Here is a 27,169-nt window from a genome sequence, read left to right on the forward strand (position 1 = left end):
GATGGCCGACAACATACTGTACAGATGTGACTAAATACATTCTGGTTGCATCAATGCTGTTCTAGTATAGAGGCAGTTCAATTGTCTGGAAAAAATATATATGTTTTAACATCACTGAGCTCACATCTATGGGAGTAATACAGCAGGAGAGTTTGGGTTTCTGCCATATGCCACAGCTTCCCTCACCCGCTGAGCCTTTTCTCTCTTTGCGCCTTACTTTATAGTTTCTGCCAATGTAAAGGACGCATCTCTCTACCGCAAACTAAAGAAACATGGAAAGAGTGTACTGTACATTCCAAAAGTATCAAAAGAAATATGACATGGCACCATCACTGTGCAGTCAATAATCATCTTGCACATTGGCTTCCTCTATGTAAGGGTACATTTTGTCTGTTATACCTCACAGTCCTAAATCAATTACTTTAGTTTTGCATAGATATCATTACGCAAAATCTAATCACATTCTGTACATCTGAAATATAAAATTAAACGAGCCTGTAAACATCTATTTTTCACGACAAAGAACTTAAAAATTAACACCTTAATTTTTTCATTTATCCATGAAAATTTGACGGACATAAATGAATATGAAAAATGATATAGTAGTGACAATGAAAAGTAATGGATGAAGATCAACACACCTCAAAAATGCAACTACAGAAATGTAACTGAAATATATAGGCCAAACCTGTGTAACAGTAAAACTGCTCTACACTTAAAATGTTTGTTTCGATTTACATAGTATTCAAATCTCTGCATGGAAACTGAACGTCAATCTAGTAAGGCAAAACAAGTATGCACAGTGATTTGTGATTTCATGCATAACTGAAAACTGCTGTTTGCTGTGGCAAAATCAGAATTCAGTCAAATTGACACTTTCTATAAATAATGCAAGTGGCAAAATGACTCACCGACACACACCAAACTTTTTGGAAAATCAAATGAGGCCTGACTTTGGCTTCCGTGACAAACCACACAGGGATTAGCGCTAAATGAACACCCTACCTGAAAGCATTACTGAGAAGAACAAGCTCGACACAGAGAGGGAGGTGAAAATTCAGAGAGGAAGTGACTGAGACAAAAGCACAGAAGAAGGTGTTTCCTATGAGTCATGGAGCTACTCTGCGGTGAGGACAGGTGAGCTGTAGTTTAACAGTTGGCTCTGCAGGCAGGTTTTAGGTTTTAGTCAGTCGGTGACAGCGAGGGAGAGACCAGGCTCCTTCAGCCCCCCTGATATTCTCATCAAGCTTCCTTAAAACAATGCTCATGGGAACATTATGCATGTAAAATAATCAAACACAGGATGTATCATTAGCAAAGACTAGTGACAGAACCATGAATAGGTTTCATCATAACTCATATGTCATCATTCCGTTACCATCTTTCCAGTTCTGAGAAGAGATGGGAGGTCGGCAGCGGTCTCGAAAACAATTCAATCCTTTTCCTTAAGCTGATGTTTCCTTCAAAAGCTCTCCCGCGGGGTTGGACCGGGTTGGTTTGTGCATGACGGTGTGGAATGGACGCCCAGCCGAGGCCTCGACCCCCCGCGCCCCAGAAATCGGCTCCACTCGGTTCATCCTCTTGGACACGGGCCCTCGCTCCCTCGGGGCAGCAGGGTTCACACACCAACGCACGAGCATGCGGTGCAGTTAGAGCCGGTCGAGGCGGAAGGCGTCCTCTGTGGCCGGGTCGGCAAGGACCATGTCTGGGTCATTGAGCATGTGCAGTCCGTCGAGCGTCAGCGGGTCGATTTTCAGCTCGTCCAGCGGGAACTGGGAGTCGACGTCGAAGCTGACATCTGTGACCAGGGAGCCGGTCAGGTCCTTGGGCAGGCTGGGAGGAGACTCTCCACTCACTGAAGAGCAGCAAGACACCACATTACGAAAAGACCAGGTCTTAAGACTAACACCCACTACGACATTTATTGTAAGCATGTGGGAGGGAGGTAGGATGGCATATTTTCCCAGTTATTGCACTTACTAAAGTCAAAGTCTAAGGACTATTCACACAAGGATTTCACTAACATCAGGAAGACATATTTGACAAAACTTAGTTGATTTATTCTGGTAATATAAAGAATTAGATCAGTCAAGCATAGTGATGTTGCCTAGTAGATAAGGGCAGTGAGTAGGAATTTATCTCATTGTTTTCAAGGGGGAGAAGGAAGGCTCCCTAGTTACCAGTAGACAAGAAATCCTACTATGTAAACTTAACATTTAAATGATTGAAAGACGAGAAAGAGAGAAAGTTAGGGATTCTGGGTTATGAGTAGAAAATCAGTAAAAAGGCATGACAGCATCTGACGGCCACAGTTAATTATCAGGTAAGCCTACAGCTGAAGGGAAACTCTGTGGGGCTGTAAAATCCTGTCAGTCACATGAAGTTGGATATAGGTTTATCAATAATGCATGTATTACCACTGCAGCAGCAACAACATATTTCATTTATGGAAAAGACTTAATATTTCAAATGGTGAGCTAGAGGCTGGAACATAGCCCAAAACTAAAGTGTGGGGTGACCAGGTGTTCTGGTTTTGTGGAAGTTAGCTAGCTTACATGCTAGTTAACTACTAGCTAGCTACCTAGGCTAGATTCTAGTAGGTATCTATACCTTAAATGTGAACCTATATCCGCCCGATTCATGAGATCCATTTGTGGGTAATCTGTGAAATGATAAATGTTTGTCTGATTGCGACGTTTGCATGATGTGCATCTTGGTACACAACAGTCAGACATAGCTGGACTGTTCTTGCTCTTCCGGGTAGAGTTTCCCACAGAAGTTCAAAATGGCCCCCTTGGGAATAAGGTCTATTTTGCCTGTGTATAGCACATATAAACATTCGCCTCATTTAAATATGATGCCCACACAATATGAAGACATGCAAGCAAATATGTGCATTGTGCACAAGCAGAAGACCCTGTGTTCTGGTTTGGGGTTTTGAAAATCTCTACACAAGTGACTTTGATACTGAGTATGTTTTGAACAGACACACACAGGGAGCTGTGTGTCACAGCTCAGCTCTACCTAACAAGCCACTTGCTGTAAGACTGGAGTAAGCCACCTGATACGACGGAGCAGCACCTGTGAGAATGATGTTGGGGATGTTGCCATGACTACTGTAGCCCAGCTGCTGGGAGTCCTGCAGGCTGCAGTGGCCACTAGTCAACCCCATCATGGCTGCCTGGGAGTAGTTGAGGGTGGAGGCCTGGCTGTACAGGCTGTTAGAGCTGATGGGGGTTTCAATCATGTTGAACTGCTCCAACTGACAACCACAACAGACAAAACAAAAGATTAGCATCACAGTTTGGACACCGCTGCTCATACATTGATTCATTACTGAGATCAAGACAGCTGGTCTTGTCTACTTTCACCATTTTATTAATTTGTTCATTAATCCATTCCATATCCTTCATTTTTGCCCAATAATCATGATAGTATTCTTGAAATGAGAATTTGTTTAACCTTTTCCACTGTGATCTCTCTAAAGCTAACACAGGCTGAAAACAGAAATAAACAGAAATAAATATGGACTTCTAGACATCTGACTGTCACAGAAAGAGCTTGATTGGTGCGTACCTGTTGTGAGAGAGCGCTGGTCTGCCTGGATGTGAGCTGCTGGTCGTAGAAGTCGGCAAACACACTTCCCAGTATGGAGTTATGCTGCAACAACAAACACACCCCCTCTATTTGTTAAGACACAAAAAGACTGTTATATGCAGACCACCAATATGAATATACTTCATCTAGGCTATATTTGTACGTTTAACATAAAGTATGGTTGTGCTGGTGTATGAAAACATGTGATTAGGGGAGGACAGTCAAAGCAACTACAGCAAACACTGGAATCACCTCACAATGTCCTGTAGCTGGGGATTTGTTTTCACTCAAAAGACTTGCTGCTAATTCATGAGCCACTTGAATAAGATAATGCTTTCAGTGTTGATGTGCTAAAGGCCACAGAGAAGTCTCTTCACAAACCTGAATTTAAAAAATGTTTGTTTATATGTCGCAGGGAACAGATTAATCGCTGTGCATGTTTGTGACTCTGTAAAACAAACATTAACATAACATAAATGCTCCAAATTGGCAAAGCATGGTACACAGAAGAAACAGTATGCGATCATGTAATGCAAGGCTAATAGATACATGACTCTGCCAAGTAACTTTCAAGCCCATTAGCTAATTAATTATTAATTAAGTCAAAGCAAAAGCAACTTCTTCAGATTAATTCTCAATGGATCTTTAAAACTTGACAGACACACAACAGACCATCAGACAGTTCACCCGGGAATGTGCGATTTTGCGATCGCAATAATGAATGCAAATTCCACATCTCCTCAATATTTGCGAGAACTTGCGGTATTTCCAGTAGTATCTGTGATATGCTGCAGGCCTACACTTATTATCACAAGAAATTATTATATATGGCTCTTTTTTTAAATTATAAGATTCCCATTTTTTGTTATCTCTTTAGTGCTACTTTAGTACCACCTTGACTTGGATCCCCATAATTTCACTGCAAAAAACACCTAAAACTCTGTGAATTGCGCCGCAATTATTGAGAAAACCTGTCGCAAAATCAAGTTGCTTTTGGTCACACAAAAAAAGATGAAATCCTAGAGGGACTGATCGGACCAATCACATGAATAGGGACTTCCTGCTCCGTTGATGTTTGCGTTAAATGTACAATCATCTGAAATGTCAGTATACACTGAAGAGCATTAGAGGGGCGCCCCGCAAATGCCAAAAACCGCCAGCTAAAAATAAGGCCAGAGGGGGACTTTCTTTCAAAAGGCTGCTGCTACCAGGCAGGCTTCCTCTGCTGCCTTCTGGCCTTGGAGTTTTAATTAACATGAGCCAAATGGAATGAAATTCACATGAAATAAAGGAATCATTGAAAATATAATCCCCTTTGTGGGTTATTCTCCCACTACTGAGTCATCCAGTGCAGGCTAATTCTCTTGAAGTTTCTCATTTAAATGTCCTCATGGAACTAGCAACAGAAATTCTCCTATTTCATCGTGGCCTCTTAATGTATAAGTAATTGGATCATATTCTCAGCCCATGCTCCTCCTAGTTCAAAACCAAATTATCTGTGTGCACTGCCAATGTCCCCACAGGGCAGAGTGGGATAATAGAGCATCGCCTGTCAGTTGTGGTTTAGCCCATGTATAACCTCAGGACTGCGAGTGAGCCGCTTCAGCAGGGGGAAGAACTGGAGTTGGGTAAAGCAAACAGCAGGACAAAGATGTTCACAAATACACACATAGCCTACACTATCACTCCCCCTCTCTCTCTCTCTCTCTCTCTCTCATGCTCTCCCTCACACTCTCAAACACACAAACTCACACTCATAACTCAAGTGCAATCGAGTGTTTTCTGATTTCCTGGTTGAGTAAAGGCTTGACATGTTTTCACAATGAAATTTGATGCATAATGTACAGGTACACATTATGATTGTTTTGCACAAAATCAGAAAATCACATTTCAAGGTTGTACTCGTTTTCCTACGAGACACTGTAAGGCTGGGCTGTTAAAGCAATCAAGGATTTACAGTACCTTCTATTTACAGTGGTTTCAAATCTTTTACGAGGTCTGACATGATTAACAACCCCGATCCATGTTTACCTTGGGTGTGTTTAATTTATCTTACAGCACCGCCCTGCAAGCAAGGTGCAGTTTGTTCAAATTTAACCATGGGAATAATGAACAGGCTCCCCATACATCTCGCCGTTCATACTCCCTCAAATCACCATGTTAAGGGTTACGATAACCTTTCCAAATGGTGCAAAAAAAACACAAAAAACACAAAGATCAGATGAACATCAAAAAACTCCGATGCAGAGTCTGATAGAGAGACTAATGCTAGGGGGGAAACAGTGTTTGGGGATGCAGTGCAAACACCACAAAAGCAGCAGCAGAAAAGGGAGTTCAGAGACACAGTTACATCGCAAGACATCAACGACACTCAGTGTTTGGAGACTGGTGGTCAGACCTGGGCAAAATAGCAATATTTCTAATAAATAAGTAAGTAAATAAATAAACAACCTTTGGGAGAAATATGGGTACATCTTGATTTGTTCCATCTTGCTAAGGCTTGTGAGGCTGCTCAAGTGTTTGGTAGGTTAACAACTAGTGTGACTTGAGTTACTTCTGTTTTGCCCAGATCTGCTCGTGGCGACACAAGAGAGCAGCGGAGCTACAATGCAGGGGACGGTGACGTTTAATACACAGCGAGCCGGCAGCTCATTGGTTCACACGCCCTTACTTGAGGCGAGCCTCCGGGTGAGAAGCCTTGGTTGGAGACGGGAGAGGTTGGAGACTGATTGGCAGAGGATCCGACCCTACTGCGGTACTGTTGGAGGGAAGAGGCCTGATACAAGAGGATATGCTGGAGTTATTCGCGCTGGAGAAAGTCGTCTGCTGGTGTCTGTGTGTGTGTGTGTGGCGTTCAGATGTATTCATACTGAATGTGCAACTTTGTCAGATGTATTTGTAGTGTTTGTCTGTGTATTGTTCTGTAGTTTATCCCGGTTTGACTGCATGGATTTGGAAATGAGGTAATGAGCAAACTTCACAGAAGTACAATGAAATCAAATTCCCTTTTCCCAGCATCAGTTTAACTAGTGTTCAGAAACAGAGTGGCTTGACTGAAGTACAGCAGAAACATAAACTAACTTTTTCAGTTTAGGCCTCCATTGTCTGTGATACTAATATCTAATTCTAGGAGTAGAATTAAATACGTGAATGAGAAAAATAATAGTGAACGGGATATATATGACATTAATAAATTAATAATACTGAAGGCAATGGCAAAAAGAGTGAAAAGTAAGAGATCTATTGAGGGAGGAAGACTATTGCTAGCAGGCCCAGCTAAGTGAATGGCTGTTGTAAAACTGGATGATTAGAGAAAACAATCTCTGTTCTCAGTTTTCTATTCCATCCCATCTAGTGTTCAGTCTATTCATCCAGCAAAACCAAAACAAGAAAGTGGCTTTGGTGATCACAAATCAATTTGACGACCATCATTGTGAACAGAAATAAACAGGACATAAAAAATAATAAAAAATATCAGAGGAACTACTATAGTGGATAATATAAAGTAGATAAACTATTGAGTAACTCCAGATTTACAGGTGTATCAAACGAGACTGATAATCTCTTATCACTCAAAAGCCAACAGGAGTTCAAACCTCAACATTCACTAATCTATTGATAGATAAGCTATCAAAATATAAGTAGCATGAGATAGAGAAGTGATAAAACGGTTGAAGCTCTCTGGGTGGAAATATAAACTAGTACAGTGATAATTGTTGCAGTAGGCCTATGATAGCACTTCTCATTATCTTGCTGTAACGGCTCTATTGCTACACCTTGAGGTTTGGCAACAGATGCAAACACATATCTGAATTCATATTTAAAAACAAAGCAGTACGGCACAAGTTTGTTATTTTTGGTATTAAGACGATGTTAGGTGTAAGCTGCAGTCAAACGCTCAAATGTTTTCCCTTGACCCCACAAGGAAAAGTCTATAACTGAGGTGAGAGAAAAGTGAAAAGTAGGCCACTTCCATTTCTGCGATTATCCGAACTCATTCCCACTGCAGCAGAAGCAGAGAGGCTAGAGCCAAGATCTGAAGGATGTACAGATTACTTGGTTTTTTTTCCACATTCTGTTGTGCTTTTAAGTTATTTCAAAATGCATTTATTCAGGATTTTTAGTTCTATGCAAAGTACTCTATTCTATCAAAGTGAAAACAAAATTGTAAAATTGTAGAAATTTATGTGAAAGTAAAAAATTAAAATAACAGAGAAATCGAATTTGCATAAGTATTCAACCCCCTTTGCCCTTCGTTTGGGCTAAATTGCCCCATTAAGATCTAGTGACGGGAGCTGGTCTCAGCTTTGTTAGCTAGAAAAGCAAATTAAAACCAAAAAATAGTTTGAAAGGAACCATTGTTCAGAACTGCTAAATACGATATAAATACAACATCTGAGTAAGAGATGAAAAGAAACATTGAGCAATTTTTTGCTAGTGTGGCAATTTATCCCAAACAAAGCAAAGGGGTTGAATACGTGAACATACTTGAACTTACACTTGAATAATTTAAATTTGATACTTTCACATTTCTACAATTTTGTTTTCACTTTAATAGAATAGAGCGCTTTGCATAGAACTCGGACAAAACATCCTGAGTAAATGCATTCTGAAGTAACTTCACAGCACGACAAAAGATGACAAAGTCAAGAGGTCTGAATACTTTTGTAAGGCACTTCATATCAGTGAGATCTAGGCACTGATGTCATTGATGTCAACACACTTTCATTTGTTTAACGTTTGGAGAGCTGAACTGATCTGGGAGCGTATCAAGACACAATGAGACAACAACAGAGCTGGTTAGGCTTGGGGGGGGGGGGGGGGGGGCGTGGGGGGGCAGAGCAGAAGGGAAGTAGTAATCGCTTGGAGGTCAGCAAGCTCTCCATGTTGCTGTCATTTGAAAAGAAAATAACCGCACATTGTGATACGCTGCGCTGACAGAGGGGCGGGCAGTGCTCACCGTGTTCATGTCTATAGTCATGTTGGTCTGTGAGGCGGTCTGGCTGCCCGGCGTGGAGCAGGAGCTCTGGTTCTGCACCATGGAGGCCGGCAGCTGGACCAGGCCTGTTTGCTGCAGAGGAAACAGAACAGACGATATGAATAAAGTATCATGCAGATGGAGCCGTCAAGTTCCACTTTTTAGTTTCCGCAATGCATGTGCCTGTGAATCACTTCTATACTGCCACTACTGCCCTGACCCCAGGAGGACACGCTTCTTTTCAGCAGGGAGAAGGCACAAGGAATGATCTGGCAACCAACTGATTGAGAGCTACAAATTTTGTGTTATAAAATAAAATAAAGAATAAAATTAACTTGACTTGAAATGCCTTCTCTGTTCTACTTCACTACGTTTGAGACAGTATACGCTACAGCATCTGCTGCATTTCAAATGGAGGACAGATGCACAAGAGAACAGAATTAATACACTTGTAAAAAATGCAAAAGAAAATGCAAAAGATTGTGTCCCTTTGCTATTAATTAAGGAATCATATTTAAATGTTTTAATCCAGCAGAAAAAGTAGTTTAAGGGCAGAAGACAGCATCTTTATTGTATTCATCATTGCCAAATGAAAGAATACATTCTTTGTCTTAATAGGCCAGAGGAGACATTCTGCCACGTCTTATCTGCCTAAATTTAATTCAATGGCTTTCTCTCTCCATGAGCTTTAATAACATGAAAAATTGTCGGTGTTATTATTTCAGTAAGATAGGACAATCTGTTTGATTGAACAGACAGGTGATGTGCAAATTGTTTACTGCCTTTATATAATATTCTTGCATGGCTTTCACATGTCTGGCACATCAATAAATGTATGGACAACTGCTTGAAATGCATCAACCAAACTGTGTGTGGGACTTGCCCACACAAACATCGTGGGAGGGAGGAAAAACATTAGAGGAGATAAAGTAACTACGTGCATAAAAGCGAGCAGTGAGTCTTGCTTTTATCTTAGACATTGTTAATCTTATTCATTTATTCACAATTGACCAGTCACACATCTGCCCACGTCTGAATGCTGTCATTCTTAGTATTGTATGCATTACAAAGAACTGGATGGATGTAAACAGATGCTTGTCCAGATATGATTTGAAGACCTTAACGTGCATTGGATGGAAAGCAGTTGGCGAACAGTTCTTTATGTCAGTCCACAAAAACTGACAAAGTTAAGTTGACAATGAAGCCACAAGTCTGTAAAGCAGAAGATAGCCAATCACATTTACAGCAACAATCAACCCCGTCAATACTTTCAGTGCCATGTGGATTTGTATTTCTGATTACATACTGTAGATTTCATTTTGCTCTGTACTAACAAAATTATTGAGCTACGGTGTATTGTGCCAACTCAACTGAATAAGCTGAAATCAATAGAGAGATGAAAGAATAAAGCAATGCATGTCAGCTGTTGAAGTGTTTGTTCAATCGTTTGTTTTCCAGGTGCCGGAGGGCAACTCACTGGCTGGCTCTGGTGCGTCTGGGACGACGGCTGCTGGTTGAAGAAGGCATACTGGGACAGCTGCTGCTCTAGGGCCATGGCACTGATGGCCGCCTTGGGGAAAACAGCAACAGACAAGACATAAGGTTGGTTGGCTGGTCGGTCGGTTGCACCATTTTAAGGAAAATGCTTTCATTTGGTTGGCTGGTTCCCCCTTCTTCATCTTATGTAATTTTCATTCATTCAGTCCGTCCAGTCATTCATTAACTTTAAAATCTATTATTTTACACCTATCTAGGATCGCTGACTGACTAACTACTGTTCATCCTGGGTATTTAAAATGGAAGTATCAAAATGAGGAATCAAAAAAAGGAAAAGGAAAGAAGGAATGAATACAGCAAAACGAATTAACACACCAAAAAGTCTAGAAAAGAGAGAAGACAGTTCTGCCTTTGTATCAAAACTACAGGGAATATTCAGGAATAAATTCAATCAAATGTGCAGTTATCAATCAGGGTTGCATGATTGATTTTGAAGGGCGGGCCCGGGCCAGGAGAGGACGGCTGTACCTGAGAGAGTGTGAGCGGCGGAGATAGTGATGGGGAGAGCTGCAGGGGCTGGTGTTGGTGGGAGTCTCCTGCATTCAGGATGAGAGGAACCATGTTGTCCTGCCCAGGCTGCATTGCCATGGTTACTGTGGGTTGAGAGGTGTTCACTCCTACCCGGCACACAAACAGGTCATGTGAAAACTGTTTTTCTAAAAGCTGCACGCAGGGTCTGAAATTAACACCCGCCGAGCGCCAAATGCCGGTAAAATTTGTCTTCGGCGGATAAATCAATAAGGGTCACCTGCCGCTCTGACCGGTGCCTTTCTGAAGCAATAACATTAGAACGCCTCGGGAATATACAGTCTCTGGTCTTTGCCTGCTCTCAAAATTCGTCCCTGCTGACCACTGTACACTCTCTGACCGTGGGAAAATCAAATCAAAGCAAACTGATGTCTCTGTATCAGGCTGTTGTTTGACACAAAGCGGTAGCATCTAAACATTTGCAAACTGCCTGGATGGCTAACCAGCCTAACATTAGTGCTTCAACAGTGTGTGTGCGTGTGTGTGTGTGTGTGTGTGTGTGTGTGTGTGTTTTGCTTGAGGGGATATGCTTCAAACTGCTCTCTTATCATTTGAATTCTGTTGCACTTAGCAAGAAATAGCATTGAAAACGGGCAGTGTGACATAATTCTATGAAAAATCTTTAATAATTATTATTTTGGTCGGTAAAAATATTGTTTTTTGTTTACCAGCCTTTGGCAGGTGAGCCTAAAAGTTAACTTCTGACACTGAGCACACATAAATCTACAGCAGCTGTAACACTGCGATGAGAATAATTGCTTGACCTAGTGCACGTAACTATAAGAAAACAACTATTTTCCCATGTTAAATCTGAACAAATGAAGCACTGGCAGTGCGGTGTTACCTTGCGTGTTCGCCAGGTTCCCTGTGCTGTTGGAGGAGCTGAGCGAGGCGGCGGCTGCATCGTCCGAGTCCAGCGGGGTGGGCAGCGGAGGAGGGAACTGGATGTTGGTCAGGTCGGGCAGCGAGCCGCCGGTGTTGTGGGCTGCTGGGATCAGCGAGGCGGTCAGCTGCAGGTCCGGAGACGGGAATATGCTGCAGAAAACACAGGGGTGCAGTCAACTCCGTAGCAAGGACATAATTCATACACTTCTGAAAATGAGGCCCCGTGCCTGATGTCAACATTGAGGCAAAAGAATAGATGCATACACACTGGATTGATGCTCACTTACATAGATTATTCAGCAACACTTCAAAATGTTTTCCAATATAGTCGACTCCGAAAACATATGGACATGCTAACGTCTTTGGATGTTCTGGCTCTGCACTGTCATCCCCTTGGATGTCAATGAATGATGACATGGTGTTTAATTACACACAGATAGCTTCCATTTGAGTATATTTTTCCATTCATGCTTGGTGATCAGCAATGGATGAAAAAACCCTTAAACTGAAGCTGGCTGTGTGTTCTTAAACACCATTTTCACTTCATCATTTGACATCCAAGGTTATCAAGAGTGCAGAGCCAAAACACAAAAGAATGTACCACTGTCCAGATTTTCAATTCTGTTATTGTGATATCAAGAAGCAAGATCATGAACATAGGAGTTTTTTTCACTTGGGGGTTACATTGTCACTGTAATGATAGTTAGTGGTAATGGGTCTGCACAGCCAGGCTCCATCAGTGTACTCTATGTTTATTTGATGGAAATTGAGATGAATACAGTGGGACATTGACAGAATGACTTCTAGTTAAAAACATGAACATGAAGGTCTTAAGCCATCATTATACTGTCTTCATAAAAGCTATGTTCAAAACAGAAGCAAGGCTGTAAAATACTCACTTGATCCCCGGGACTTTACAGGGCTTGGACCTTGAAATGTTCTGGAGGGAACAGACACAGTCCAGTTGGAGTATTATAGGACCATACATAAAGCTGCGATGAACATGCATGTGAGTGCAGGAGTCTCACCTTTTTGCAGTCCCAGCTCTGTTTTTGCCCGTCTTCATCTCCCTCTTGTTTAATTGCTTCTGACCCTGGCACAGTGAGCAGGAGAACTGGAGAGATGGGAGAAGAAGAAGAAGATAATGATTGTTTTTTCCCGCCAGTCTCCTGGCTCTACAGATGTCCAGTCTGTACGGGCTTAGAATAATCACAGGCCACATGTCCTTATTTAATACCATCAAATGATAAATATATAAATGACAAATAATACACAAACACAAATTCCAAGAAAGGAGAGAGAGATACAAAGCAAGAAAGACAAAGTGAAAGAGCAAAAGAAAGAAAGAAGGTAAGAAACTCAAATACTGAATGATTCATTTCATCTGTAGAAGGACACACTAGTCATACTGTAGGATTGTCTCATTTAGTCAAAATATAAATAAGCCTCAGGCTGCCTTTCAGAAAATACTGAGAATGGGGGGCAAAAACCGAAAAATCTGACTGAAGAGAATTATACAAAATTCATCAAAGTGCTCCTGAATTTAAAATAATCCACTACACGCAGCCATTAGCACTGAAATTCATTGGACACTGGATGCACCCCGTCTTCTCAGAAGTCATTTCCTCTGCCTTCAAAGCCATGTGCAAACCCTTTTATCTTATTGGAGGGCACTTGGCTGAGCCATCAAGAGAGAGCAGCAAAAAAACAGAAATCAGAATAAAAAGAAGCACACTAATAAACAGGCACATAGCAACAACCTCCAATAAGAAAATCACCTGAAGAAATTTAAAGCAAGGTTCAATAACTATTTTATATGTATTAACTCTATGCTATGTGTGGTAACAGCTTATTATATATGTATAGGTTTTTTTCAATAATTCATCATATGTACACTTCCAGTTAAAAGTTTGGACACACCTGACACACTGATGAATGTACTATGTTTTTCATTCTCTTCAAGCCATTTTGATCTAAAGGCTTATGCTTAAATGCTTGACATTTGTTTTTTACACAAATATAAATAGTGAAGTTGATGTCTATGTATGAATTTCTTTCCAAAGCCTTTCCATCAAGGCAAAGGGCGGCTACTTTAAATCATCTAAAATATAAGATAGTTTGGATTTGTTTAACACTTTTTTGGTCACTGCATAATTCCATTTGTGTTATTTCCTAGTTGATGTCTTTACTATTATTCTAAAATGTGAAAAATAGTAAAAATAAAGAAAAATGTGTGTGTCCAAACTTTTGACTGGTAGTGCATACCTATTCATTATTTAATACGGATGAATTATGTTAATGTGTATGTCTGTATGTATGGTGGAAAATAACGACTTGTTTTAAGTTAGGTCTTCAGTACTTCGTTTGGGCTGCAGCTCCTGTGAGCCTCCGGTGAAGGAGGCCTGTTGGGCCGGAGTTAGCGTGCTCTGATGCAGCGCCGAGTCCGAGTTCGTCCTGCAACACAATAAATAAATAAATAAATAAAAACCACAGCGCAATCTCCAGTTAATTACAGAAAACTACCACATTATGTGTAAAAGCACAGACCGCACTTAACACTCAATTACCAGAAACCCCAATTACAATGTTCTGCAGCACATAAATGGTGCAGGGTGCGTTTTATTCATCATTTTACTTGACGGTTAAGTATTATTGACCTGACTCGTCGGGGTGAATAGGAAATAATGCACCAAAGTGCAAGGCGGTGTGGTACAATCCATAATTCTTAGTGAGGCAGTGCCAAGGCTTTATGAAGTGAAGAAGACTAAACACTAAAATAATACAGTCATGCAGTTTCATCTTCAGAGGCTTTCTTACCTCCTCCAACTGGTATCAGGTGGAGGTGACAGATACACTGAGCCATATGGACAGCTGTCGATGTGAGATCTCAGGTTAAGAAAATACAGCTGGAGACTGAATGGACTGGCAAAATAAATAAATTCATTCAATTCTTTTAACATGAGAGGATATAATAAATAGCATAGTGTTATCACACTGGTGGTATCACAAATACACCACCATGTAATGATACACGTTGAGGGATAATGTACAGTGAGCTTCACTGTTGGGTCTTTATTTACTCTGTCAGGGCTTATTTTGCAATAATGACCGGCTTGTTGTACATTATCCTGCTTATTACACGGCTACTTCCCAAATACATTCATCATTTAAAACAAAATATTGATTTAAAAATGATTTTGTTACAAGCTAAAGTAATTTACAAGCTTGTGCCAAAAACATTTCAGCAGGACTGCAACCATAGAAACATCTAATAGTTACACTGGAGCAGAGCTGTAACCATAGAAACGGTAAAATTGCCATTCAGCATCTAACCAACAATCAAAAGTTTCATGTTCTCCGAATAAAATAAAACTAATAGCCTACTTGAAAAATCCTCCATGTTTCTAACCTCGGTCAGCCGAGTGTTTGTCTGCAGTAACACAGTAGTAACGCCTTTCAGACACAAGGTATAGCAAGTTAATCTGATTAGAAATCAACAAAATCAACCGGACTACTTGACTGCGGAGTGATATGATCAGATGTGAAACAGCAGTCTGTTATTTATGAATAATGACTTAATTGGCCAAGGTAGCTTCATAGCTATACTGACAGAAAAAATAATATATCAGAGACCCAAAACTGGTTAACTTCAGCGTTTTAAAGGATATCTGGCGTCCATGTTTGTCGACAGACAGGGGTTTTCGGTGGGGTGATGTGATGCGGTTCCGGTCCCGGTAGACTCTGTCCACCAGGCCGTGGTGCCGCGTCGTTCTGCTCGTGTCCAGACCTGAATTCTGAAATGGAGTCTGACAGAAGAAAAGAAATCAATCACACTTGATGAATTATTAATAGACAACTTACAAATAAGACAGATGCTGTATGGCAAATATTGCTGATGTTGTATTTGTTTTTGGTTTTTTGTTTGTTTTTGACTTAGCCCAATTTAGCCTCTGCCTATACTAATTTATATTAGTTGTGGTGAAAATTAGAGGGTTACTCTAAGCACTCCACAAGTAGTCAAATAGTCACATGTGACTACTGTCCCCCGTTGGCCACCGTAGGCGATTCATGTGGGCTATCCACTGTGTTCTGGGTGAGAAAAATGGAAAAAACCAACAACCATGTACGCAGACTGAAGCAGTAGAAAATGTTGGCAACACTCAGCTAGCAGTAGAGGAAAATCCTAACCTCACACAAACCTTGCGTTCAACAAACAATACAACAACCCATATCGTAAAAACAACAATGGAGAGGGTGGAAGATGGACTGGTTGGGGACAGTGAAATTGGTGACACCTTTGGTGATATTTTAAGCGGTGTTTTACACTCAGCGAAGGCCCTGGCCCAACATCTGATCGTAATAAAGACACTAGACTGCAGACTTCTTAAATTACTTCTACCTTCTTCTATTTATTCCAAACAAACCACTGTTGTTGCTTCCATAAACACAAAATGCATCACATCCTGTGCAGCAGAGGATTTTTCCCGGGACAGAGGAACCCCCTCATAGGTGTTTAGAACAGCAAATGTAAAAGCTTTCATGGCTATAGGTTGAATCACTATTGTATGGTGTCAATCGACTATAGTATTTTTTTGTAAGTTGCGGATTATTACTTTAAAATAAAACAAATCTTAGTGGTACAAACTGCATGTTTATTTGCCACTATGTACACAAAAGTATTATTTCATAGTTCAATAAAATTGTCCCTTAAAAAGGATAAAAATGCCCCTAAAAATCACATCAAGGGGTGAAAAAATGCTCTCTGAAAAAAAAAGTTAATTTCTTACCCCGATGTAAGGGTTTATATAGGAGGGACAGAGGAGAGACACATTTTGTTTATCTTGAGTAAATTGGCCAATAGAGTAATCTTCTTCTTCATGCTGTCATACCAAACAACTTGGCAAGATAAATAAAGATAAATAATCCTCACCTGAAAAGGCACATCGATAGTGCTGCTTCCAATCTGATTGACGTTTGGCAAAGATCCTCCATAGTACTGCCCACGGTTTGGCCCCAACTGCAAATATTGGGTTTTCTGCAGCTGCAACTGGTAACAAAAAAAAAAAAAAAAAAGGAAAGAATAAGAGGAAATTATGAGAACATTACAATAGAAATAAATACACCCAATAACAATAATGTTCAAGCTCCAGAGACAGGACAATAATACATTGGTTGTAAACATGCCAAATCATTGTTACACACAAGTATAATCTAGAAATGCTAAATCAACAATAACAAGACATTCTAGTAAACAATATTAAAAACAATGTCAGCTGAATGTGTCTTCCTGCAGGGAAACGCTCAACTCAACACTCCATGCAATGGGACGTGCAACTGACATTTACACATCTTTAAACAAATGCCACCCCAATCCCATATAATTACTTGCAATCGCGTGATATTCTAGACAGCGACGCTGGTGCTACCACTGCTGATTGATGTTTCCTTCATTAACCATCTGTTTGAGCTACCGAAATCTAAGGCATTCACTGATTTTAACATATGAGGGGGAGCACATCTATTTAGCTGAGATAAACGCTAGATGTGTTCCTGCCATGCCTCATACAGGCGGGTGAATTTACAGTAGTCATCATGGCAGCACGGAGTGAATTTAATAACCTCTTACATGCAAAGAGCTGAGAAGTCATTGGTCGAGACGTTAGGGAGAGGGAAAGCACTTCAGCAAGAGTTCAGCATCAGAGGAACTGAACTTGCAGCATGACCACGCAATCCCATCCAAACCATATAAGAGCACCACAGGTCCAGTTGGTGGTTAGTTAGTAGAGTCATACTCCCATAAGCCTCGCGACAGTGTATATTTCAAAATAGCCTCGAGTTCCATTTCCCATTAGACAGAGATAGCCGGTCAATTAAATTTTCTCACGCAAGCCCACCGCTCACTGTTGGCAGAGCATAAAATCTAATAACAACAATTACTAAGCCTGCATCACCAGTGTATTTTGACAAGCCTCCAATCTCAGAGAGTCATTTTTTTAATACATTTACACTCATTCTGTTGACAAAGGATTACATATTGGAACATATCCGGATCAGGAAGAGGGCAATATAAATCCTTCCACCGCAGCAAGACAGGTACAGAGAGAGACAGAGAGAGACAGAGAAAGAGAGACAGAGAGAGAGACAGAGAGAGAGATAGAGAAGCAGAGATAGAGAGAGGGAGGGGGAGAGAGAGAGAGAGAGAGAGAGAGATAGAGAAGCAGAGATAGAGAGAGGGAGGGGGAGAGAGAGAGAGAGATAGAGAAGCAGAGATAGAGAGAGGGAGGGGGAGAGAGAGAGAGAGAGAGAGACAGAGAGAGATAGAGAAGCAGAGATAGAGAGAGGGAGGGGGAGGGGGCAGTATCTCTGGGTGAATCTCTGCGCCTGAGGCTTATTGCCCACAGGCCTAACTTTGCTCAGACAAGAGCTTCATACCACTGTGAAGCCACACAGGGAACCTGAAGCAGCCTGGACATCTACAATGAGTTGGAAATATTTTCAGAAGCTTTTCAACTGTTATGCGCATTATTCTGAGACTAACTACAAGAAAGAAAGACAAAAGATGGGCAACAAAAGCATAAAAACAAATGTGTTTTCAAACTAACTTGTCAAAAAACTGATAATTTGGCTACTAGTTTACAAAATAAATTTCTACAATACCATGGGATGATGACAGCTTCATTTCATATTCAGGGGCGGTCTTGCCATAAGGCCTTAGACAAGGCAAAAGACAAGAATAGAACTAATTTAAAATCATTTTTCATCAGCTTAAAAGAAACGGACTTACTGAAAAACACCTCTCTTTTTGTTAGTTTCAATCTTGAGTCAGGGCCACTGCCCACTCAGTCAGGCGATAGTAATAGTGGGCTATGCCATTTAATTTCTAGCGCAATATTGCCTCTTAACGTTAAGCTGTTTTTCTTGTCACTTTACCATTTGCTGTGAGGGCTATAAAGAAGCAAAGCTACCCGAGTGATGCAGAAAAAGGCAGAGGGAAATAGAAGATTTGTTGACATGAACTTTTGTTGAATCAAAGATTCAACTGTTGCTAGTGTTGCTGCTAATGATATTACCACTGCCTCCAAGCTCGGCCCCAACTTGAAGGTAATGTATAGGAAGGATGGACTGAACAGGGTGAAGGTTGGTATTCAGGGGGGCCCATGCTCGCCTCTGCCTCGGGCTCCCAAATCACTGAGTCCGCCCCTGCATATTTCGTGTTTTGTTTTTCACACGCTCCCATGCAGTATCCTGTATACAGCCAATCAAAGTCTGTATGTCCATCGTGACATCCATTCAGCAGCATTCACTACAGTAGCCCTGCCTCCATAGGATTTATTTTGGAGGCCTGTGCTGCATGTGGCTTAAAATCAACATAATCTGCTGGCCTTCATCTTTGATGTATATGTCAATCATCTTGCAGTGCACGCAGGCCTGGATACCTGTCCGACAAGTTTTTCACGCCACGGCGCGCAGACACACCACCGCATCACGGGTATACTACGCATTATTTTAATAAAACCTGAGTTTAGTGGGTGGCATCAGTTTGTCCCATCTCCTTGGCGTTGAGAGCACGAGAGGAGGAAAAATCCTAGCTGCAGTTGGACGCGCGCTGTCAAATACGCATGCACGCCCCTTTGCTTTCCACTTGCATGGGACAGAAATTGTGCAACTTTTTCGGACGAGGGTCCTTCTCATACATCTCTACGTTACAGGATTGCTACCTATTGGGAGTTTTGTTCGGTGTCAGTCGTGGAAATAAAAACGGTACAGCTGGCAGGAAGCGTCGTTTGTTATTGTTTACCTATTCTGCCCAGGCTGCGTGCAGCCGCCGCGCTAGATATGCATATTTGACAGCTCGCTGAAAATAAACGGGGAAGGGGTGGGAAAAAAATACACGAAAAGCGGTTTTCTCACCCTCGCCGCCCGGGTAATGCTGAGGTCTTTCATCACTTCTTCAAACGCCGCTGTCTCCTCCGCCTGCTTCTGATTATGTAAAGCGATTTTCTCGCTAAATTTCCGCGGATTGTTCGAAGTCGCCATGTTTCGCTCTTCTGCTCCGTTTTCCTTCAATGGCCAGTGTCAAGCTAACAGAATAAACACAGTACTTCCGGTATCTCTTTCCAAAAGAAATCCTTTATTTATTTATTTTTTTAATTCAAAAACAGTACAGCATACAAACATTATACACGAAGAGGTAAGTGCCAGAGTAAATAAGTCATTTACAGATGCCATATTCAACAAAAAATAACATAGGTCTTCACAGCCTAATTTGTTAATAAATCCCTACGTCCCAACGATTTTTGGGTGAAACAACAAGATACCAAAGTGGAAAATATAGAACATATTTAAGGAGGAATATCTGAAAACAAAAGTTGTTTTCACCGCAAATTTTGTCGTAATGATTTTTTATACGATTTTTGTTGTCCTGCACACCCCAATAGCCTACTTACTTTTTCTCCTACAAATGTACGTTTTTATTTTGAAGGCGAAATCGTCAAAGTTTCTCTCGTGCGCCTGCTTCCTCCGGCTGGCTTGACGCAGCTCCCTCGGTGAGACTTTGCGTCCTCACGTCCCTGCGCGGGGGCGTAGCTCGGGCGCACCGCACATCTGGATTGCGGAACAGCCGCACATTCCACTTTTTAAGAAGATGCGGGAGAGAGGAACTGTGCGGTTTCATGCCTCCTTTATATCCATCACGACCGACTTGTTAAACGCCCCACGCCATCATTAAGATAACATGGCCAGACGATCTTTTATGCTGATCCCATAGCTACTGGAAAAACATACATTTCTCATATAGGCTATATGTTTAGAGATAGGTTTCACAATATACAAAGTTTGGCCAAAAATGTAGGTTATATTTATTTGTTTATTTATTTACTTATTTATTTATTGCTCGTGACAACTACATAACTAATAAACACACAATATATTTTGGCCAATCAAAATATATTTCAAATGAATCATCCACCTCTATAAAATAATTTTGAAAATTTATTAATTTTGGAAACTTATCTATAAGCATATTCTTATATGAAATGTACCCTATTTTGGACCCTGAAACCCCAGAGTTTAAAATAAGTTTTGAACTCTTTGTGAGTTTATGAATTGTCAATTACCAATTCTGGCTCCCAGGCCTCATCCATTTGCTTTCAGTTTAATAACCTGTTTTAAAAAATTACTGCAATTTCACCAAATTTCCCCATATTATTGTAATCGAGGAAAGGTAAGGAAAAAAAAAGTTGAACAATTTAAATACAATTTAGGCATTTAGCTGATGCTATTATTCAGAGCTACTTACAGGTAAGTGTTTAGTGTCTTGCTCAAGGACACTTTGACAGGGCACACAGCTGTTGATGGTGGATTTGTGTCAACCTTTTTCTGCCATTTAATGGGGGGATTGTGAAACAGCCAGGTGGTTGATGGACACAACCAGGGATGTAGTGGAGAATAAGCCCACATAAACTCACTCTACCCACTGTTTGCCCACTGTTTTATTTGCAGAATAGAATTTACCCATTCATAGGCCAGATAGTGGAGTGGTTGTGTCTGCTGCCTCTGGAGCTACACATGAACTCCTGCTGGCCCAGGATCAAATCCTGTCAGAACTATCTGTGCAGTGTCTCCCTCTGCTTTCCAGTCCTGCTGCTTTTAAATACATAAGGTGAGTGGAATGCCCATTCTTGTTATAGATTTTATTCATGTAAAAAATAAATAAGCGCCGAAGATCTGAGGCTGCTCTAAAGATCTGAAGTTGCAGGTTCAGTGCAAAGCATTCTCAAGGTAAATGGCCCTGTATTGGATTTAATAGAGCAGAGGAAGTTCCAACTCATCAGTCATTACTGTATAAATGCAACTGAACACTTTGCTTATGTCTGGATCTCTGGCTCCACAGACAGCTGAACGACCTGTTGCTGCATGTGTGTGTGTGTGTGTGTGTGTGTGTGTGTGTGTGTGTGTATGTGGAGAGGTGGTATTCTGTCACTTATTGTTCCCCTGACTACATGACGTGGAGTTATACAGCTAAGCCTACACCTCCCTCTCCCCTGTGCCTGGCTCGATGATTTAATGAATGAATGAATCAGAGCAAAAAAGTGTCTGCATGCGTACCTGCGTGTCCATTCTTGTCCGCGTGTCACTGCAGTGGGAATTAGACTTTTACACGACGACACCGCAGCAGCCCAGGAAAGAGCCGCATGCACAACTTTGCAAACATCATGTATGTGCCTTGCAGACACATTTAAAAAAAAAAACAAAAAAAAAACTCAACCTGCAAATACAAAAGAAAGAAACGAAAGATCTCAAGGTTTTGTTTTTCACCTACAGCCACCCAATGCCACACCCACAATTCGTTCTTTTTGTTTGTTTTTAGCGTTACAGGCACTGAAAGCACAATGGACCTAGTAATGCTGTTTCACCTGCCATTCAGAAGAGTGAAATTTGGCTGTACAGTAACCATGGCAACCATTGAAAAAGAAGGGGGGGACTCCAGGGCAGGTGGAGGGAGGGAGTCTGCGCGCGGGATTATTCTGTTATTGCCGAATAAGCCTTGGAGGGGAAGAAAAGCCTTGAAGTTGAGCCTGTTTGAAACGGCCTGGTAAAACGAGGAGAAACACATGTCGCAGAGGATTCCTGCATCCAGTCGTCCTCCGCCAGATATTGTTCCTGTTTATCTTATGTAAACACGCCGCAGCGGCAGCAACGGCAGAGCAGCAGAGAACATCTCAGAGGCATGAGTTAGCGAGCGAGCCTGTGGAAGAGCGCCGCTGTTTCACTTCACTTAATCACTTGCCCGCTGGTTTCCCTTCCCTTGATTATTTTTAATGCTAAACCAATTTTTTCACCCAGCTGGCCTACTAATAAGAATATTTGTGGTGTACAGTAGGTATCTGGCACAGCCACGGATGGATGGTGTTGATTTCATTTCCCTATATGTAGTAGATTTAGGCTAAAGCTTTTTTGTCGACATGTAGACGGTGACCTTTGACATGTGAGATATTTTCTGATTTCTGACTGAAGTTGCCATTTTGCATTTTGGAAAGGTATTTACTGTAAGATCCATTGTCTTGTGTCTGGTCACCCTGATGAAGGTTTTCTTCCAAAACACATTGGTTTTTCTGTACCAATAATTTATAACAATATCTTTTTTTTTCAACCTCCAAGAATAGCTGAATTTGTTCCTTCCAAACCACAATGTTCACCATAAGCCTACTAATAAGAATATTTAGGATGTGCAATAGGTATTTCATACAGTGTAATATATGCACATACAAGAGCCAAATATGGATTACAGTCAAACAAGGAAATTGTAGCCTCACTCTCTTTGGCTCAATATAGAGCAACTTGTGCACTAGAGAACCACTGAGTGATATATGGACTCACCAATGGTTCTTCAAGTGACTAAACATCCAAACAGTGATGGTTCAAAGCACCTTTCTCCCCACAAAAAAGCCTCTGAGGAATCATAATTTTCTGAATTATGCAGAATGGAGACAGTGGAAATCGTAAAGAAAAGGAAATGCAACAGGTTGACATGGTGTGTTCTGTGTTTGGGGAGTGAAATTGACAGCAGGGGGAGGTATAGGTCCTGTTGAACCAGATACTGACCTGGAACCAGCAACGCTGCAAGACCAATTCTGCTTAATGTCTGTGTGTAAGTGTGTGCAACAGCTTGCTTTTAACAGTGTCAACAACACTTATTAATGTTGCCATACAGGCATCCAGATGCAAGATAGCAGTACTTTGACTTTAGACTTTATCTTTCTGTTCATATGTATGTGTGTGTTTTTCCTTATAACTGACTGAAGGACAACTACTTGTATATTTGCAGCTCAGAAAGCCTTGCCAAATGCATGATGTGCAAATGTATAAATGTGAGAGAAATTTAAATGTGAATGTGAGACATGAATTTTGACCAACTTCCCTCCTCTTCTGAATGCAATGTCACGCAATCAGCAGGAAGTTTCTATGCAGATAATGATACGTGAAAAAAAAAATTATATATATTATATCATTGCACAAGTCTGAAGTGAATAAATTACCTTTGGGTAGATTTGTGATTTTCAGCTAGAGAAATTAAGTAATAATAAAAATAATAATTTTGCCAATTTAACCTTCTAAACACAAATAATTTTAGATTTAGGATTGGAATTTATAATTAGTGATTTTATCCTATACATTAATATATGTGTTCTGATTGAAAAGTGATCTAGTGATTCATGAAACTTGAATTTCAACATTAATTCTCCTGTCAGCAGCTGCTTGTGTTGACAGCAGGGCTTTTACAGGAAACCTTAGTTTCACCGTTTTCATTGCCAAGTTTCATGGTTTCAGAAAAAAGGGAACTTCAAAGTTACATGTGTGAAAGATTAAAGACAACTAAATGACTTCGCTCCAAGGACTCAGACCTTGACACAGAGCGCCAGAGCCTTGTTTGGTAAGATCACAGTTTTTGATTGATCTACACTTTGTGACTATTGCTATTGCTATTGAAACAACCCTTGACATAGAAAATGGCCAAATGTTTGACTTGGCCTGCGTGATTATTTACAGCATTTCCTGGAATGTATTGTGAATTTTGATCTGTTTTGTGAAAATGTTCAGAAAACCTTTTCTATTTTTAATAAGTAAAACTTTATTGCAGACTGGTAGCAAGAAGTGAACAACAGTTTTAACAACAGTCTTTTTCAAATGGAAAACAATGTGTAAAGTGAGAATGGTAAAAAAAAAAATGTGCCTAAGCTTTCTATACAATAATGAGATTTTTACTAATTTCTAATAAATAATTAAGCAATATAATTTTTTTACTACTACTTTTACTTTATATATTTTTTTATTTTTTTTAATTAGTTTATTTGATAGGGACAGTGCAATTAACATAATTACACTTCACAGTTGAAATATAACAGATGTATGCACATGGAGTTTGTAACTACTGCTAATTTCCATTCAGTCCCTATGGGCTTTTAAATAGACTACAACTATCTAAAATGTCTTGTATAGGCTAATAAAAGTACAGAAATTTAAATAAATATCATAAAATATGCACCATATAGTATCTTGAGCAATATCAGAGTTCAATCCTTCTACTTTCACCTTTACAGACCATGGACGTCAATATGACTTGTAACAACACAGCCTGTGAGCCCCCCGGCTCCCCTGCAGGTCTGGCTGTGGGTCTGACCTTCTTCTTTCTGCTGCTTGGGATGGCAGTCGGCCTGGCTGTGTACACACAGCGGAGGAAACTCAGGAATATGTTGCAGCTCAGACGTGAAAGTAGCCAGAAAAAGGAAGACCAGACACAGACACCACAAGACTCCCATCAGTACACCAGCATGATTAGAACACAGTCTACAGAACAGACCCCTATCTATGAAAACCTTCAAACTGCTGGCCACAATAGAACCGTGGTGGACATGGACAGGTAAGATATACTCAATTAAAATGTCTATTGATGTTGATTTGGAATAAAGAGCTAATTCGTACACTCCAATGTAAATCTAAGTGTCTGGTCAATGGACTCAAACCATTTAGAGAAGATGAAACCACAGTAGACAGAAGAGCGGAAATAAATGAAGGAACACTGAGTGTGGTTGATTTCCCCATTTTGCACAACACTGTTGTAATATTTGCCTCCAATTTTGGCCCATATCTGGCGTTGCCCTCCTCACTGTTGTTTCATATGATTTAAAATATATCAATCCAATTCCCCGACTGGTGACTCAGCGGTGGAGTTTTTCTGTGACCCGGAGCAGAATATCACCAGCTGGATAAAGGGACTCCACACAGTCCACATCATATTTGTCTTGTGGCGTCACCGTGTAAAACCCTTCTTCACTGGTTACGAGAAGTCTGGCGTAACTTTTCAGGGAAACACGTTCTGATATGGACAATCTGCACTTATTGTCTCTCCCTAGGTCACCCAGTGAACCTGAAGAGGATTTGTACTTGCAGTGTGATTCACCAGATGACGCAATATACAGCAACGACCCGGCCTGCAGCCTCGCCATACTCCCAGACACCCAAGGAGAAGAAGAAGATGACCTGTATATTATGCCAGATGCTTTGTAAGACAAACTGTATTAATATCACAGTCTTTTCAGTCCCTTTATGCCGTGAGCCATCTTTTATTAGATTAAGGTGAAGGTGGGGCTGGAAGACACCACAGAGCTTTTTGATACAGCTGAGCTGCAAGCACAAAACAATATACTATTGTCTGTGTGGCGTATGTACATTCAATATAAATTATACATATATTTTATAGACATGTTGTGCTACAATTATTACTCCTAATCTATAAAGTTATGTGAAATTATGTGTGTAAATTATAGTTCAGGAGGGGTGAAAGAAGGTGACATACACTTTGTACAATCATTATGAAATGCACTCCTTCTGTCAACTCTGGATTTAAGGGAGGAATAAAGGAACATGACAGTTTTCTTGACAAACACGGCCCTTTCATTCATGTTGCTCATTGTATTTGGTATGTGTTTGACACAGTTCATTTAAGGTCATATTGGACATACTGTAGTAGTCAGCACATCTTATCAGCAGTTCGAGGTGACCAGTTCTCCGGTTAGATCATATTCCTTTTTCTGACTTTCTCTGAGTGCATATGGAATTGCTGATGAGTTGCTTTGACTTGGAGCTTACGCTTTTGTCCAGAAATAGAGAAAAGATGAGTGAACATCTGAATGAACTGCAGTTTATCCAGTGTTGTGAGGTGAAGTCATGCATGCATGCAGATTCTACACTTATCTGACTCATACAGTCATGACTGAATTCCACAATCAGAAAAAAAATAGATGTTTTTTTTGCAAATTGCAGTAATTTATGAAATAAAGAAATGAGCGAAATTATGTTCTTTAAAATGTTGTTTCAAGAACTAATGAAGTCCAATGCAAATGATGCACTTCATCTTAATTGTGGCGCTGGATCCAAACGCCAGTTCACTGAATGCAGGCTGATTCTTTTCTCCCTGCTAAAATGATAGATACGCCATGGGTTGCTTATGAGCTGAAGATGAGAGAGAAAGAACATCATGTTGAACAAGAAAATAAATATAAATGAACCTATGTATACAGTCTAAATTGCCTCCAAGAGTATTTTGCCATGAATAGACGTTTTGTTCTGGACAAAAGAAGTTGGGAGCCTGTTGATCAAGCTCATATATAAACTAGGGATAATTCCATCCACCCTGTTTTCTCAAAATTATTAGATGAATCCCTATAGCTAATTCGATGTTTACAGATTTATATACAGTATATAGGAATATGGTATATATTTCTATATGTGTATTAGGAATAGGTAGAGAAAAAAACAAAAAAAGAGAATATGATGCTTGAGCGCAAAAAGGCTAAATAACATGAAGGATACTGAACCATCAAGTGTTCCTCCAGGAACAAAAGGTGAAGTCCACTTTATATGGTTATTAAAAGTAGTTCATCAATATTTCAAAAGAGACATACTGAAAGGGAATGAATATCCTTCTGACCTTATTGCATCGATGCCATTCAGATTTATTGTTCCATATGAGACTTACAAAAAGCTTAGACTGAACACAAACACTTTGTCCGAACATTACAGTCTAATAACTGACTGTGTGCTATTCTGGAGTGAGGCAATGGG

General features: G+C 40.5%; 3 protein-coding genes across 3 annotated transcripts in view; 2 read left to right on the top strand and 1 right to left on the bottom strand.

Annotated features, from left to right (window-relative positions):
• Positions 1-626: 626 nt before the first annotated feature.
• crtc1a (CREB regulated transcription coactivator 1a) lies at positions 627-19,582 on the bottom strand. The gene is made up of 15 exons (XM_071896332.2): positions 19,457-19,582; positions 16,476-16,592; positions 15,214-15,339; positions 14,363-14,424; positions 13,905-13,999; positions 12,574-12,659; positions 12,445-12,485; positions 11,505-11,695; positions 10,601-10,749; positions 10,053-10,145; positions 8,558-8,668; positions 6,269-6,373; positions 3,577-3,660; positions 3,082-3,262; positions 627-1,855 (listed from the first exon to the last, which is right to left on the bottom strand). The coding sequence occupies exons 1-15, from the start codon at positions 19,580-19,582 to the stop codon at positions 1,650-1,652; spliced, it is 1,773 nt and encodes a 590-aa protein (XP_071752433.1). The 3' UTR covers positions 627-1,649.
• LOC139909315 (gamma-interferon-inducible lysosomal thiol reductase) overlaps positions 10,611-27,169 on the top strand; it is a 108,860-nt gene continuing 92,301 nt past the window's right edge. The window contains exon 1 of the mRNA XM_078287583.1: positions 10,611-10,621. The gene's annotated coding sequence lies outside the window, so the exon portion shown is untranslated. The remainder of the gene's footprint in view (positions 10,622-27,169) is intronic.
• Positions 23,964-25,980, top strand: LOC144542173 (uncharacterized). The gene is made up of 3 exons (XM_078287917.1): positions 23,964-23,978; positions 24,646-24,965; positions 25,459-25,980. Exons 2-3 carry the CDS (start codon positions 24,649-24,651, stop codon positions 25,610-25,612), a joined length of 471 nt encoding a protein of 156 aa, XP_078144043.1. The 5' UTR covers positions 23,964-23,978; positions 24,646-24,648; the 3' UTR covers positions 25,613-25,980.

This window comes from Centroberyx gerrardi, chromosome 13 (genome assembly GCF_048128805.1).
Source record: "Centroberyx gerrardi isolate f3 chromosome 13, fCenGer3.hap1.cur.20231027, whole genome shotgun sequence".
NCBI lineage: Eukaryota > Metazoa > Chordata > Actinopteri > Beryciformes > Berycidae > Centroberyx > Centroberyx gerrardi.

Coding starts and splice junctions, on each gene's coding strand:
- LOC144542173 (XM_078287917.1), top strand. CDS start 24,649: ATGGACGTCAATATGACTTGTAACAACACAGCCTGTGAGCCCCCCGGC. Junction 24,966..25,458: donor ACCGTGGTGGACATGGACAG/GTAAGATATACT, acceptor GTCTCTCCCTAG/GTCACCCAGTGAACCTGAAG.
- crtc1a (XM_071896332.2), bottom strand. CDS start 19,582: ATGGCGACTTCGAACAATCCGCGGAAATTTAGCGAGAAAATCGCTTTA. Junction 16,593..19,456: donor GCATTACCCGGGCGGCGAGG/GTGAGAAAACCG, acceptor TTTTGTTACCAG/TTGCAGCTGCAGAAAACCCA. Junction 12,660..13,904: donor GGAGCTGCAGCCCAAACGAA/GTACTGAAGACC, acceptor CCATCTCTCCAG/TTCTCCTGCTCACTGTGCCA.